This window comes from Chelonia mydas, chromosome 3, assembly GCF_015237465.2.
Source record: "Chelonia mydas isolate rCheMyd1 chromosome 3, rCheMyd1.pri.v2, whole genome shotgun sequence".
In the NCBI taxonomy this organism is placed as follows: Eukaryota; Metazoa; Chordata; order Testudines; family Cheloniidae; genus Chelonia; species Chelonia mydas.
The window spans coordinates 98,795,295-98,812,626 of record NC_057851.1 but is presented as its reverse complement, the minus strand read 5'-3'; the positions used below and the strand labels follow the sequence as shown (position 1 = coordinate 98,812,626).

At 39.8% G+C, this 17,332-nt stretch overlaps 1 protein-coding gene across 14 annotated transcripts in view; it reads right to left on the bottom strand.

Moving 5' to 3' along the window:
- EYA4 (EYA transcriptional coactivator and phosphatase 4) overlaps positions 1 to 17,332 on the bottom strand; it is a 211,549-nt gene that overhangs the window by 11,693 nt on the left and 182,524 nt on the right. For all 14 annotated transcript variants that reach the window (XM_043542948.1, XM_043542952.1, XM_043542942.1 and 11 more), the window contains one exon: positions 6,820 to 6,909. In XM_043542948.1, the coding sequence (XP_043398883.1) occupies positions 6,820 to 6,909 (90 nt within the window). The remainder of the gene's footprint in view (positions 1 to 6,819; positions 6,910 to 17,332) is intronic.

The window sequence follows — 17,332 nt, the reverse complement described above, 5'->3', positions numbered from 1 at the left end:
GAGGGATGGTTTTGAAAACTGATTCACCCACTCTACTGCTTTAACTCGCACGTTAATATAATCACTTAGGCTGAGCTTTCCACTTACAGAACTGCATACCCTTAAATGACAAGCTCTCCCAGTCATCGTCAAACAAAATCACCAGTCCAGATGTGCACATTTTAGAAGTCTCAAAGCTCAGTCTAGTACAACTGCTAAGAAAATTTAAAATCTGAAGAAAGGAGAAATTTCAGAATATACACATTGAAAATTTAGAATTTAAACCAGGAAGGCAGGACATCTAATTAGAGATGTAATTTTTAGAAATTTCATAAGAATTTTTTGTCCAACACTTTATTGCCTTAATAACAGTTAACACGATGATTTTTTCCCATGCCAAGTAAGCCTGTTAAAGTCAGATTAGACTTTAGAACCAATTTGTGGACAAAATTAGTGCAGACAACATAATCTTAATAGTTGTATTTATGATTTATCATTCTGTAATATACCCAAAAGAACTAGCAGCCAAATTCTATTTGTTTGGTTTAACCCAGTCATGTAATTGCCAAAGAAGTGTAAGAGCTCCTTGGGTTCAAGGATTGTTCTCTCCTTGGGAGTAATAAAATGCATTTTTCTCCCTCTAAATGAGATGGGATTATCGCAGGGTGCAGAATATTATAGAATATAAATGTGGACACTGGGGAAAAATAGTAGGTTTGCACAAACTGATGCTGGTAAAATAAAAAACAACCCACTCTAAACAGAACTTTTTTTGGCATTTTAAAAAGTTCAGGTAACCCACAACTTTGTTTATTTTTGTGTGGACCTCTGGACTTCCTGGTTCTGACAGGAATTAGCAAAACGCTGTTGGAATTCAGAGCCTTAAACAAAGTTTTTCTATGAAAATGGGGGGAGGGGGAGAAAGGAGTGTTTTCTTGCTCTCTTGCCCTCACTATTGTTTGTGCCTATGGAGAAGTGCCAGTGGTGGATATACCACACAGTTGATCTTGGGCATGCTAGAATCAGACTCCATATTGCATTGGGAAAGATTCTGATATCTTTACTCATGTTAAGCAGTCATCATACTCCAGAGCAACTGCACTGATTTCAGTGGGATTGCTCACAGAGTAACATATTAGTCAAGGGTGTAAAGGTATCTGACCCTGTGAGTTTGTGTGTGGTGGGGAAATGAGGGATACACAAAGTATGCACAAATAAAAAGGAGTGTGTATAGCTGAATGTTGTTTAACTGTTCAGCTATTTTATAACGAGTACTGGAGTTAGAGTACATTTTAGTACTAGAAAATAGTTTTGTTTGGAATAGACCCAATAATTGGCACATAGCCAACATCTAAAATTCCAGAGACTTACTTAATGAAATTATCAGCAAAATTGAATAAGAGTGGGTGGCAAAGGCTCAGGCTTTTTCTTCTACTTTGAATTTTTGTCTTACAACTTGAAAGGCAGATCCAAATTCATCAATTTATGGGGAGGAAAGAAAGAGGGTCCAAGAGCATGCAGTTTTCTGACTTCCTTGCTGCTGGTCTCTGCAGGAGGGTTTTTCAGTTTCCATAGGATCGAAATACATGTGGTTTTCCAATTCCCCCTCCTCACTGAGTCTATGGCTCACCCTCTTAACCAATTGTTTCAGAGCTATGGGAGCATTGTTACTTGCTTCTTTCTTTGGTGCATTACTGAACGCTCACAAAGGAGACCTTAGAGCGGACTCATGTGCTCTTTCTATTCTATTGAAGTATTCCTTTCTTCTTGATTTTTAAAATCACTCTAGACCAAAGTATTTGTAAAATTTGGATAAACTTTCATACCAAAAATGTTCAAGTTCACCATAAAGCCAAGTCCAGAAATTTTGTACAGATTTTAGTCAGTTCCCTCCTATTCCCAGTGGAAACAATGAGCATGTTGCACAACATTAGGAGATTGTAACGTGTTTATAGGAAAGATGGGATAGAAATGGGGGGGGGGGGAAAGCTCTCTGTTAATTTGAATTTTAAGGTAAAATACCTTTCATAACAGCTACAGTACTGGCTACACTCAAGTCACAGTGGGTCACTGGCTGTGCAAGTTCAAAACTAAGAAAGATAAAATATATTTTCTATTACTGTGTGTGTACAAAATTAGTCCAGGTACAATAACTGACTTTTGTTTGCAGTAATATTTATTTAAATAACACCTCACTGCAGTTAATACCTATAGGAATTTTTAGAGCTTGAAAATTTTTACTGAAAGTGCAGAGCCTTCAAATTGTCCATAAAAATTATCCTCTTGGAATGGATAGTAATTTCATTATCCAGTAAAAACAGTGACTCACTGCACTGAAAACAAAAATGCTATTATACTGCAGATATTCAGCACTACACATTTTCAGGATGTACAGAACCACACATTTCATGTACATGCCTCAGTCTCTGTTAAAACTGGACTGAATTGCCTGCCAAGTTTTGAGGCTTATTTAAACTGCTACCTGAACTTTTCCCCTCTTTTATATGAAAGAAAAAATAGCATAGGTTGATTTTTTTTTTTCATTTCAACATGAGAAAGAAGTAAACTTATAGATTCTTCATACCTCATTACCCTTCTTACTCTCTAAACCAATATTATGTATGTATATTTCTTTAAACTGTATGAATCTGGGTTTCCCACAACTTATGATAAAACTACAATAAATAGCAATAGACTATTTTACTGCTGCACACATACAGGACCTAAGTCCCAATTACTATTATTAATATTTGTAGACCCTGATTTTTGTGCATGTGTTTATGGTGATGGGGAAAGCACTAGAACTGAATTACTTTCTATCAAAATTTCTCAGTAATCCTTAGACTTAATATTTGTGTAGGACGATATATAATTTTATTCCTTACCTGTACAACAATCTTCTAATGAATGTAATTGCCACTAATCCAAACATTACTACTGGGCTGGCCCCACCCTCTAAGCAGTCTAAAATGGCTCTGCTGCAAGAATTTTCTAGAGCATGCAGCCACTGTATATAAAGCAAGGCTACCAACTAGGGTCCCAAATGATACTTTTCGAGCTACCTAAAATTTATACTTCAAGAATGAAACTGCTGGAGAAAAGTAAAACCCAGCCTCAAATAATAGCAGAAGCTTTACTGACTAGAACATTGGTTACTAGGTTCCAGAGGAATACCTCAATGTATGGGAACTTCTGGAAATTACAAGACAACAAATAGGGAGCAGATTTTGCAGGTGGTAATATCCAATAATCTGGATGTTATTACTAGCAGTTGACAAGTAGTGGCTGCATCAAACGAGAGGGAAAAGGATAAAGAAGGTTAAGAAGAGAACATCTTGGAGGACCTGGTGACTAAAGGTAGCATCACAAGTAGATGGGCATGTAATCCACACATTGGTCACCTCCAGACTATATTACTATTATGCGCTATATTTGGCGATGAAGATGACAGGAATAAAGCAGCTCCAGCTCATGCATAACATGGTGGCTCAGCTCTTCATCTGATGAGAGAACTGGTGCTCTGCCCCTCCACTGCCTCCCATTTCACTACCTCTAATGCCAATTGAAGGCCTTGGTCTTGATGTTTAAGATCATCAACAACTCAGGACCCAGTTATATCTGAGAACGTCTCCCCATCCGAGACAGATGTACTCTTCTTGGCCAATGCTGCCCAGGGCATAAAACCTAGGACACAAAGCATGTTGAGAGTCAGAGATGTTGGACAGCGGAGCTTGTGGAAGGAATGACTAAAGGAGACTGGGCTAAACCAAGAGTGACTGATTTTAGAACATCCTGCATAACCCAATGTATCCAACCACAACTGTACTCAACTCAAGAGGGAAGGGGAAAAGAAAGGGTGGGGAGAGAATAAAACAGAACCCTAGTAGAGCTTTTAGAAAGGAGGAACAGCAGATTGGCCAGTCATTGTGAAGATCTAAATTCCCTAATCAAGGAGCACTATTAAAAATCTTAGAGAGCGGAGAGATTCCCTCCATAGGTAAAGGGATTCCCAAGTGGCCATCCTGCAGACTTTTGCGTATGTTGTCCAGACCCTTACTAACTCCAAGGCGGACACTGATTTTCCAGAGTTGTGACTTCAGGAAAGGTGGAGAGTCCTGTTGGCCTTCTGATATATTTCAAAACAGAGGTCTTGGAAGCTTTTTTGGTCCTACCTTGTAATACAAACAGTTGGTTTTGCAATAGTGTTGAGGCCAGAAATACTTAATTGTATTCAAGAAATTTGGCTTAAACTAATCTCACTGGAATGCTAGATTCTTGGACAAAAAGCTTCATCTACATCCCAAAAGAAACTTTGCAAGCTATCTAAAATGGGAAAATGTTTTGATTCAGGCCAAATGCCAAAAGGAGCTTGAGAATGACTTTTAGGGCAAGGTGTTAAAGAACGTTATCAGGAAAAAACAGGAGGTGGTGTTCCTGCATGGAAATTGCCCTATTTGCTAAATCTATAAACTGACATGATATCTACAAAGAAGACAACTTTAATAGTGAGAATGAAAACAAAGTGAAGCTTCAGCAAATGGCCCAAAGAGAAAAAAACAAAGCCATTACAAAATCAAGGTGAAGTTCCACTTTGGAAGAGGGAGCTTATTGGTGCCTTGAACTCAGCACAAGATTGAAGAAACTTGGACACATGCTAATGAGGAACTTAGGGTTCTTACGGCTGCCACTTGAAATCTGAGCATGCCAGGGCAAAGGTTCATTACAAAGAAAACTAAGCAATGCTTTGAAAAATTGATTTAGATTCTATCCCTTGCTGTGGGGCACCAGAAAGAGAATATTCACCAAATGCTTTTGCATGGTCAAGTGATATCTCACTTAGACTGCAATAAAACACGCACTAGCTGAGGAAGAGCCAAGGTTTCACTTCTCAGATTTCATATTGCTGGAGAAAGGAGGTAAAGCTCAGGTGAAGAACAGGTCTTGGGACAAAAGGTTGAAGGTAAGGGGAATGATCTGAGCTTGGGACACTGTTATTTTGTGACTTTGGAAGAACCAGAGACAACGAGGTCAGCGAAGGGCAATGAAGACATCATCAGCTTGGTACTTCTTGATTTCCCTATTGGCTGTGGAACAAAGGGAAGTGCTGATTAAGAGAGTCCCCGCCCCAATGGAAGGAAAATACATCCATCCATCAGGTTCCTTTCTCTCAGAATTTGAAGCAAAACCTTGTCAATTTTGATTGCAACGGGTGGTAAAAATGTCTTCCCGGGGAAGGTATTCTGATCCAAATTAGAAGCGGATCTGAAAAGTCTTGTCTGCCTATTCAGAAAATAACTGACAATTGTGTGGTTGTCACATTCCATAACAACAGAACTAGACTCCATGAGTGGAGCACAATGCATAAACAGTATTGCTGTTGGCTCTGGTTATCAAATAGTTGATACTCTAGCAGGGGATCTATGGTGACCCTAACAGGTGAGTGATCCCCGGTGGTCTGCCAGCTATAATCAGAGGGAGGAGAGCATGACTTGAGTAATAGCATGACTGATTGCATCGACGCTTCCTTGTGATCTCAGACCATGAGGAAGAACACTTGGACTAGGTGATGATTCGCTGAAGCATGTCTGTGCATGGCACAAAGAGGCTGGTAATTGGAGAAACAACCAGATGAAAAACATGAGATGGGCACTTGCCTCCAGGTGCACATACTTTGATCTGTTGAATACATTTTGTGAGGAGAAGACATGCAGGGTTAAGGGCTATGAATTAAACATGTTGAAGGCCAACTCATAAGTGGAAGAATTTGAAATGGATGGGTGAATAAGGATTTGCACCTCCTTGAGAGACACCTGAAATAGGAGACTGAGGTTCATTATCTTGATTATAGCTTGTCTGACTAAACAGATGACATACAAAAAAAGCTAAAGGACAGTCTGAAAACTCCCAGTTTTCTTTTGGACCAAAAATAAATCTGAAGGGAATCCAGAAGCTACTGAATAGGATTTAGCAAAGTCTATCTGTTGTATTGGCTGAGGGGAAGGAAATAGAATATTTTAATAATGAAACAGATGTAGGGATTTTTTTCTTTTTATACTATGTACAACTGTGCTGTATTTTACTGATGTGCCTTTCTTGTCTGGAGTCTTCAACCCTAAACCCACAATGCTCTTCAGAGAGTTGAGAAGGGGAAAAGAAAATTTGCACCTGAGTTTTCTTATTTTAAGGGTAAGTTTTTGAAATTGGAGATCTGGAGACACTTTAGGGTTTGTTCTCAATTTCTATTTCTTTAGAGACATGAATGATGATTATGTCCAGATTGCCTGTTCATGACTAAAAGTCTGTCATTATTATCATCAAAACTCACTGATGAGAGTCTGAGAAGAATAATGAAAACTCTCCTTCTTCCCTTGAAAAGGATGGGTAGCTCTTTTTACCGTGAGAATATGGGAAAGCCAAGAGGCAGGCAACAAAGGAGGAGTTTAAGAAGAGAACTTCAAACTCTTCTGTTCAGACAAGGTCTTTTAGAGGCAAAAAGGGACCACTTAAGCTGAGAAAGAAGAGGTGGGAGGCAAATACGTCCCTTCTCATGAGAACATTGCAGACACAGCAAAATCTGCAGACTTAAACACTCTAACAGCTACAGTGAAAAGAACTGTTGCAGGGGACAGAGGTGACATATTGAGGATGTCCCCACTCTTCATGTAAGTACCCCGATGCTTAAAAATTATTGCAGTATGACTGCCTGTGATTGTTCAGTGAGTAGGACCAACCCCAGAGTAATGTCCATATTGCTATGTGTAAGAAATACTAACAGGTAGGAAACCTTTAATGTCATGTTCTGGGATGAAACAGTCAATGTTACATTCTGTAGATTCTTACCTCCAAGTCGTTAAAAAACAAATGTGTATCAGCAAGATTAAAAATCATTTCTTCCATTCGCAGGCCCAGGGTCACTGCCATTGGTGGATCCTTAGAAAATGAAAAATTAGGTTAGATATTTAATTACAATTCATTCAGGTAGCAGTTATTCAAAAGTTGATGTATGCCAACATTCTGCTGTAATTTCTCTAAAATTCTCTGGGTCTGAACCTTTTATTATAAAGTTACTATTAGGGATTGATGTGTTGAAGGGAGTTCACAGATTAACAGCAAAATGCTTGGGGTGCTGAAAGGATTGTTTTATGAAAAATTGTCTAAAAAAGCTAAATATTGATAGATTGGCTAACCTATGCCTGAGGAGAAACATGATAACTATTTACATATTTGCAGAAGGTGAAATATTAAAGTCTAACTAAATTATTTACAGCTGTACCAAGGAGGAGAACTGCTCATTAGAAGTCATAAGATGAAGTTAGTAAAGGAAATATTTATTTTAATAAGAATAGTTTACATTTTTCATCCAAGGACCCCAAAGCATTGGATAAAGGTTTGGTCAGATCTTTATTCCCCTTTTACAGACAGAGAAACTAAGGCATAGAGAAGTTAAGTGACTTGGCCACATTCACAGTGAGTCAGTGACACAGCCAGGAACACAAAATACATTCTCTGACATCCAGTTTGCTACACCATCCATTATACAATAGTAATTCATTTTGGATCAGAAAAATCTTCCCAACATTTGACCGCATAATAGTCTTTCAAATTAAGTGTCAGAAGCCTCTTTAGTGAGGACACGTAAAACTGAAAAAACTCACTAGCTATTGTATTGTATGAAATAATGCTATATGGTGCAAGGGAGGGGGGACTTAAAATGTCTTTTCGATTTCTAATGTCTACGCCTTATGACAAAACAAAAACCAGTCTGAATCTTCACCCATCCCGCAAACAAGTTTCACTTTAGAGAAATAGCCTTCATCCCACCTATGCATTTTTCCAATACCAGTTCTCTTCCCACACTTTCTGCTACTCCAGAAACACTTCCTGGCCTAATTCACAACTATTCCAACTGAACACCTGTTCTTCCTCCCACACAACCCCACTATCTATCCTCCTTTCACTGCAGGCGCTCACCTGACCAAATTCCAAACTCTCCCTCTATATTTGTAATTCATGCCCCCAGCAAATGCTGATCTCCAGTCCCCTTTCACTGTAGGCTCTTAGCCAATCTCATGTACTCCATGGCACTACTGATTGGGAGACCCACAGTACCAGGAAAACACATAAAGGTCTTTTTGTAACTCACAGCTAACAGAGTTCTTCCTTTAATTCAAGTTGTAAAGGCCTGCTGCTGGACATGGTCTGCAGCTGTTTGCGGTTTATTACAGACAGGAGTTAGACTCTCCATAGTTTAGGCTGCCACCATACCCATTATAAGGCTGATCTGATCCTCTTGTAATTTAAAAAAAAAATCCACATTTCACTTGCTGACAGCTACAGAGTTTTCTGAAATTTTTTAGTAAATTAAGTACTTTGAGGTTAAAAGACTTAAAATTGCTGTCTTTAGAAATAATGTAACGTTTTGTATCCCTCTGTCAGCAGAATCACTCTAAACCACAAATCATCATTTATTTGTGTTATGAACAAAGATTTTGCCAATCAGGACCAGGCCACCATTGCGGTAGGCACTTTGCAAAAACTTTTTCCTGCTTTGAAGCACTTAAAACCGAATGGGAAAATTTGAAACAGACATATTTTGGCACTGGCCCAGGCAAGAAGCAGATTTCAAGAGCAAGAAGAGTGAAGTGTTTAAGAAATTGTCATTAGCTGGAAATGAGACCAAATTCTCTGTCAGCTTCACTATTCCACTTCAATATTTTCATGTTGACTATTTTTCTAAAAGGAAACTCCAGGACCTTGTAAAATGGCTTCTTCCTGAATTCTCCACTAAAATGACCATTTGGCATCAAGAGTACTTGGGTGAAAAGTGCAGGAAGTGCACAGGTATATTTTCCAGAGGAGGTGACAGAAAAACATGGGTTCAGTGATTTGCCAAAGGTCACATGAGATGTTTGTAGGAGAGCTGGGGATAGAATCCTGAGCTGAGAGATGATAGATCCGTGCTGTCTTCAAGGAATAACCACTGGATGTTAACCATCATCATGAAATAGACTAGTAATTTTAGAAAAGAACAAACTGGCTAGATACATGAGACAGCATCTAGTTTTCTTCTCTAACCACTTGAAATCCTTTTCAGTGAATGTTAAGAGAATTGCCCCCCCCCTTAAATATGAAATTCATAACTTTTATTTCTGCAGTATGCTGATTGACCCCAATCTTGCAGATGCTTATGCCCATGCATAACTTTACTCACATATGTAGTCTCATTGTTGTCAATGGGCCTACTAATGTGAGTAAAGTTAGGAACATTGCTTGCAAGATGGGGATCTTAGCCCTTTTCACTTGTTTTCTCTTTTCTAGGTGGAACTGGACATCATAGAATCTCAGGATTGGAAGGGACCTCAGGAGGTCATCTGGTCCAATCCCCTGCTCAAAGCAGGACCAATCCCCCGCTAAATCATCCCAGCCAGGGCTTTGTCAAACCGGGCCTTAAAAACCTCTAAGGAAGGAGATTCCACCACCTTCCTAGGTAACCCATTCCAGTGCTTCACCAACCTCCGAGTGAAAAAGTTTTTCCTAATATCCAACCTAAATCTGCTCCACTGCAACTTGAGAGGATTACTTCTTGTTCTGTCATCTGCTACCACTGAGAACCGTCCAGATCCATCCTCTTTGGAACCCCCTTTCAGGTAGTTGAAAGCAGCTATCAAATCCCCCCTCATTCTTCTCTTCTGCAGACTAAATAATCCCAGTTCCCTCAGCCTCTCTTCATAAATCATGTGCTCCAGCCCCCTAATCATTCTTGTTGCCCTCCTCTGGACTCTTTCGAATTTTTCCACATACTTCTTGTAGTGTGGGGCCCAAAACTGGACACAGTACTCCAGATGAGGCCTTACCAATGCCGAATAAAGGGGAATGATCATGTCCCTCGATCTGCTGGCAATGCTCCTACTTATACAGTCCAAAATGACGTTAGCTTTCTTGGCAATAAGGGCACACTGTTGACTCATATCCAGCTTCTCATCCACTGTAACCCCTAGGTCCTTTTCTGCAGAACTGCTGCCTAGCCACTTGGTCCCTAGTTTGTAGCAGTGCATGGGATTCCACTTAATTGTGGAAATACACTATAAATGACTGCATCATAATCCAGTTGTTTTTAACACAATATTCCAGTTACATTTTACTGGAAGAGAGAAAAAATAGTGTAATTGAAAGATATAAATGAGACACGTGCCTGTCACAACATGTGGTGTACCTCATCCAATGACCTAAATGCCCCAATAGCAACTATGTGGGTGACACCAGATAATAACTATGCTTTCAAATGAACTCAGAGGAAAATAACAACATACAAAACCGTCCTATCATCTGTGGTGAACACTTTTCACAAAGCGATCATTTCTGACCTCTCAGTCCTCATCCTCAAAGGAAAGCTGCAGAACACTTTCGAAGGACAAGCCTGGGAGCATAAGGTTGCTAGACACTAAAAAATCATGGACTGAATACAGACACCAGATTTATGGCTTATTACAACAATCTATAACCCACTCTCTACTATCCTGGGACCGACATGGCTACAACACCACTGCATAAAATAATATGTAGCATTTTGGTATATATAATAAAAAGTAAAAACAAAATTAAGATACTTCATTTCAGCTTCTCATATATTCAGTTTTTGATCTCAGAATAATGAAATTCTGTCAAGGTAAATTTACTGAGTTCTTGAGGAGAAAATCTGGCCTCCTTAAGCAAATTTGCCAAATTCCATAATGCACTTTTTAACAAACAGTAGAGACCAAGTTCCAGTACTTGCCACACAAATGGGAGGAAGGAAGGGGTAAGAAGCACTCTCACGTACTTTGGTCAGCTTAATCAAAGGGTTTCAAAATGTGGAGGAATAGCCTAATCTTCACTTTGTCTCTTAACTTGTATCTGAGGACACAGACTTAGATACTAGAGAACAAACTAAAACAGGACAAGAGAAAAATATGGAAAAGAGAGCAAGAAATTTAAGGAGGGAAGAAGCAAAGGGACACCCACAGTAGTTATACACAATGTAGCTATAAAAGAAATGTAATGAGGCAGACTGAACTTTTGCTAATATACTCTGCGTTACTCTGAAACAACACATATAAAAAATTATTATTAAAAAATTTGGTAACTTTCCACAGATGAATTAAAAAAAAACAATAGCAGCAGCCCTTTGGCCTTTACAGGCATCCTCTGTAGCCAGATATTACTAGTATTCAATGGAGTCCAGATCAGCTACAGCACTTCTCTATAGCAAAAATACCAGTGCTTTTAGTTACGTTAGTAGAGGGTATAAATTGGAGCCAGACTGTCTGGACTTCTGTGCTAGATTGAGCCATCACTGGAATGCCTCCTAGGAGACTAAGTAAAAATATCTCAGCAGAACCAATATTTATATGTTTTGAAGAGGAGAGAATCATGATAGGGTCCCAGATAAAGTCCAAACTTCTTAGTTTCTTTAGTGGCAGCATGCTGTTCAATACGACCAGGAAGAGCAGGTGTTGGCAAGAAATGCTCACTGAATCCTTTTATTTATTGTATTCAAATACAATGAAAACAACCTATTTTCATATTATTTTCTCTAGTTATATATAAATCAACATAAAAAACTTGAACAATGGTGTGAGAACACACCTATAAAAGGGCAGTATTGCTGAACTTAATAGGAATAGCACTGTCCCTTGGAAAAAGTTTGCCTCAAGTGGAAATGTTAGAGTTAAATGTTAATGTTGCTGGCCTAATGGCACTCCTAGTGTCAGGTGGGAGCCTCAGGTTTAAGTCCAACTCCCTCTCTTTGGGGTGACTCATTCTGGGAGGGTGTTATGGACACTGGAGAAGAGGAAGAGAGTGTGCTGTTGCTGGACTCCACAGGGAGTTCCTGTCTATCACTCCTTGGATGAAAGTAGGGGGTTGACAACAAGAGAGTATAAGAGCAAAATGAGAGGTCCTGAGACATCTGACCAAAATACAGGAAACAATCAATGCAGCTGAATGGTCTTTTTAAAGTATATTAGTGCTGGTGAAAGGTGACAGCTGGGAGATGGTATAGCGAGGGTAGTAACAAGTATCCTTGTACCTCTCAGCTAATGTGACTCTACTCTGACCTGGACAGACAATCACTGAGAGTGAGAGGATAGCGTGGTCTTCATGGGCCACTCTCTATTTTTGGGCTGTCTTCAGAGACTGTCATCAAAGGGTGATCATGAAGCGTTAATACTGGTGGTAATTTTTTGTAGTGTGAGCATTTGTCCTCTAAGATACCACCAACTTGTTATCATATGCCATCAAAACAGCTCCCATGTTTCAATCACAAACAAGGCTGGCCAAATTTGAACCAGTTAACACCAGGGTCCAACCAAATTCACGGCCATGAAAAACGCGTTATGGACTGTGAAATCTGATTGCCCCCATAAAATCTGGCTATTGTAGGGGAGCGAGGCTCCTACCATGTGCCGGGCTCCAGCTGCTTGTCCCAGCTGTGCTGGGGAGGGATGGGACTTCCTTTTGCCTTGCTGGGGCCACTCCCAGGGCCAGGTCAGACGCACCTCTGGGAACTTCCCCCGGCTGCAGGAAGCTCTGAAGGCAGCGCATCCACAGAGCTTCCTGCAGCCAGGGGAGGTTTCCAGAGGTGGGTCTGACCTGGCCCTGGGAGTGGCCCCTGCAGGAAGTCCTGTTCCTCCCCAGCTTGGCAGGGACTAATGTACTGGTCTCCATCTGCAGTAGGAGCCCCCAGCTGGGACATCCCCAGCTTTGCCCTTCCCTGGCTCCGGGCCCAGCGTTCAGGTGTTAAAGGGGCCTTGGGCTGGTGGGGGAGAACCACAGCACCCCCCAACCATGGGGCCCTGGGCAGTCGCCCAGCTGTAAGGCTGGCCCTACCTCCTACCCCCAAGTAACAACCTCCCCATGCCCTGTGACGCCACTGCTCTCTGGCCACCCAGCTCTGAAGGTAGTGCCCGCCACCAGCAGCAGTGCAAAAGTAAGGGTGAAATCCCATGACCCTTTTTGGGTCAGGACCCCCATGGTTACAACACCGTGAAACTTCAGATGTAAACATCTGAAACTGAGACTGACTCTTTAAAAAATCCCAAGACTGTGAAATTGACCAAAATGGACTGTGAACTTGGTAGGGCCCCAACAATCATCAATCCCCTGAGCCCCTTGTACACTGAATAATAATAATAAAAAGGAGAGATTAACTGGAAACAACTAAAAGATGTAGGTAGATCAGAAAAATCAGAAAATTGTCGGAAAAAGCAGAATACATTTTGGCACTAGCTTACATCTGACTCAAATTGTCACAATACTTATCTACTTGATAAAATTCCATACACTTTTACCATAGAGTAGAACTTTGACTTTTCTTTTAAAATATACTGTCGGGTTTTGTCTGTTCAATTGTACTGCCACATTTTGTACTTATTTTTAAGGCTGTCGAAAACATCATCCTGAATTCTCAGTAACACACATTCAAGTTTGGAGAACTAAGACTTTTCCCTCTGCAGTGCCATGAAAGGCAGTCATTCCTTTTTACCAGCCTGAACTTTGACTTGTGGTATTTTTGGAAAATCTTTGCCCTTTGGATTGACCTTAAAGAAATAAATGATTTTACCACGTTGGGTACAGCTTAATCAGCTCCAAAACAGTGAGAAATCCTTGGGACATTGTAGAAAGAAGAATACATATTATTAATAAGAGAACAGGAATGTACCTCATAAAATGTAACAGATGATGACAGTCTCCTAAACACATGTCCTGTCACATCAACAAATCCTTATTTAAGAGTTTAGCATTGTAGAAAACTCTATGTGCCAACTGGTGCTCAGCTGCAAAAACCATCCTCAGCCACACAGGTCATAACCGAACAGCTCAGATACCAATGATCATAATTTGCTATTGCAGTAAATAATTAAAAATAGAAGTGTACTAATTTTATGGTGCATGAAGAGCATCAACAAATGAGATGAGCAAAGTAACCTTACAAGCTGAGAGAGAGACATGTTTAGATAACAAAAAATAATTAACTCTGGAAAGTCCAATAAAAAATCAGACAAAATCACTTAATTGTGACTTTTGGGATTTTTAATTAATATCTTGTAGCTCTGCACTGATCAAACTCTGACATACAAAGCCTCTCTTGCTTCAGGGGAAAACTGCAAGCTATTCTTTCAATTGGCTCCCTCCCCTGAAGAAGCAATTTGCCATATATTTTAATGAGACACTTACAATCTAGCTCATGTTAAAAAAATCTTCATTCAATGTGTCACAGTTTGTTAATGCTACTACAGTATTATTTATATTACACCAATCAGGGACAGTTTATATACTACTTAGTCCTGGCTCAGTGCAGGGGACTGGGCTAGATGACCTATTGAGGTCCCTTCCAGGTCTAGATTTCTATGATTGCAGTCCCACTAGAAGTCCAAAATGAAATCAGGATCACCGTTCTCTTCTCCCTTAGGCTACTGCCTGTGGCAAAGGAGGGTGAGATTTAAAAGAAGAATTTTTTAATCTGCTGGTCCCTCTATGGCTGTGTACTGGCCTTGCATACAAACAGTTTGCCAGTCTGACTGTGACACTGAGCTAAGTCAGCTCTCCACTCTGTGCTGCATTTCCGTTCACAGCCACAATGACATTAGAGCAGTAAGGCCTAAAAGATAGATACTTTGTTTCTCCCAGGTCACAGCAAGAAATAGGGCAAAGAGAAGGACAAGAGATGGCAGGTCTGTGTTTTGATGGGGAATAGTTGAGGGTGTGTGTGTGTGTGTGTATATATATATATATATATATATATATATATATATATCCATCTGTACATTCAGAGTGTCTGTATAAATGTTAGAATAGTAGAACAAAGGTGAAACCCTGGAAAATGGTCCATCTAAGTACCAGTATAATCCCAGAATTTCACACCTTGAAAATGCAATTTGACCACTCTGTTCACCATAAAACACTCTCTCCCTATTTATAGCAGCATAATGCTACTCACTCACTAACATTTACAAAACCTGAAAAACATATTGAGAGATCCTTATCCTTCTGTTTCATGTTATCACATGAATTCTCTTTTGGGAGAAAATTTATTTAACAAACAACATGACAACAAAATTTACAGAAAAAACATATTTACAAAAAAGAGCTGACAATCAGGAGACACAGGGTAAAGTACCCTGACAGTTTAAAGCCAGACATCATGGCACAGGTTGGGAGCTGCGCTTCCCCCAATACTAGGAGACAATAAAGGGGAAAGTGTAGGATTCACTGCTATGATTCTATACCAGTGGCTGTTTAAACTGGTCTTAAACCAACTTTGTGCCACTGGAGCAGCACAATCACAAGAAAGGATCAATGCCCAAGATGTTTTTTGAAACAATGAAGTATATCTAGATTTTAGGTACTTAGATTTTATGGTAATAGAGGCCATATAAGTGCCTCATTATCTTTAATGTATTCACCCTCACAACACCTCTTCAAGGTAGGGATGATTATTCCCATTTTACAGATTGTGATCTGAGGCACAGTGAGGCTAAGCGATTTGGCCAAGGTTACACAGGAAGACTGTGTCAGGGCAAGGAATTGAACTGCAGTCTCATAAGCCTCAGTCTAGTGCCCTAACCACTGAACCATCCTTCCTCCATATAAAAAAAGAATATATGCAGCAACATATAAACTATCAGACAAGAATTTACTACATATTTGAGTCTCAATGATACACCATCATCCTAAATATGTTTACCATAATACTAGGAAGAAAACTACTCTAGAAAAGAAAGTATCTGCCATTTCTTAATTTACTCTGGGAATGACTCTGTATCCTTATGATTTTGATTTTACTATGTCTAGCAGTATGAAAACAGGATCTTTTTTATTTAAGAAATCCTCTCTCTTGGTTCATCATCACTTGAAATCTTGGATCCCGATTCTAATCTCAGTAGCATATATCAATTCATTTCACTTTCACTTGAGTTACTCCTGACCTATGGAAATAAATTCATAATCTCTATCTGATATCACAACTGGTTGCTGTAATTAGTCATTACCACATATTCTGGCCTTTGATGGGGAATAAATTGTAGGAGAAGATGAGTTTTTACAAAGCAGTGATGCTGTTTTCATCTAAATGTCCCTACAGATATGGGGGGGGAAAAAGAAAAAGAGAGAGAGAAAAAAAACCCAAGAGAAGGAAACCAAGAAGATATCTCTGCACAGCTATCGCTAGAATAGTTTTCAAAGTTATCCAGAAAGGATTGATAGCTCTGTAACATATTTCAATTTAAAAAGGTTTGCACCAACAATGATAAAAAATTTCTTAATTGTTAATATCTGAGATGGAGAAAAAAAACTTCATCAGAATAGTTATATCATCCAAAAGGCCGCAAGCACTCTTGGATTAAAATTACAAGTAACTGAATCATTGGGCCAAATACAGCAACTCCCATGAAGGTCTGTGGGCCACATTCAATGGTGACAGAAATTATGTAAGTTGCATGTTTGGTCTGATTCTTCTCTCACTTACAGAGATATAAAAAAGGAGTAATTTTTGTCAAAGTGAATGGAATTATATTTTTTGTAAAAATAGCATTAGAAGAGTGTGTAGGATGTATGGTAATATAAGTGGCAAAATAGTACAACATGCACTGATTAGGCACTGTGAAGGTGTAAAACAAGTGTCATTCGTACCAGAGCCGAATAGCTAATCTTATTTTAGCATTCCAAAACTGAGCTGGTGAATTTCCATGACAGACAAAAAGGTACTAGCCCACCCTTTTCATAAACACCAGGAGAAACAACTACTTGTGTCTCCAAATACACATATCCGTGCACACGCTCCTGCAAACACCTCCACATGTGCACTAACACCAAACTCTCTTCCCTCCTTTTTTTTCATTAACAGAAACATGCTTCACACCTGTTGCTTTTTCTCTCTCCCGCTTTCACACAGTCCCACACTTATTTCTTATACACACCACATAACCATGCCACCCTGTAATTCATGGACTTCTCTATCTTCTCAGCTGCCACCCCCACCCAAATCATCAGCATTCATTCTGCCATCAGCCCTGCCAATGCCAGTGTAGCAAAAACCCTGGAGAAAATCTGTATAAAATGTACTTTGCGCATGTTCCTTGCTCAATAGGTGAGGAAATTCCTGTTGCTAGTACTTCTGGGTTGCTTCTCCCTCTCTCCCCTTTCACTGCTGGCTGCTCATTGCTCCCTGTTCTGGGCTTCTTCTCCAGCCACCTTTGGATTTCTCAGTGGCAGAGAGGGGAGTAGTTGTGTACAATGAAAGCAATAACTGATTCACAGCAGAGGGTGTTTCAGCCATTGTTGGCCTTGGTGTTGGCCTTGCCCAATGCAACAGCCA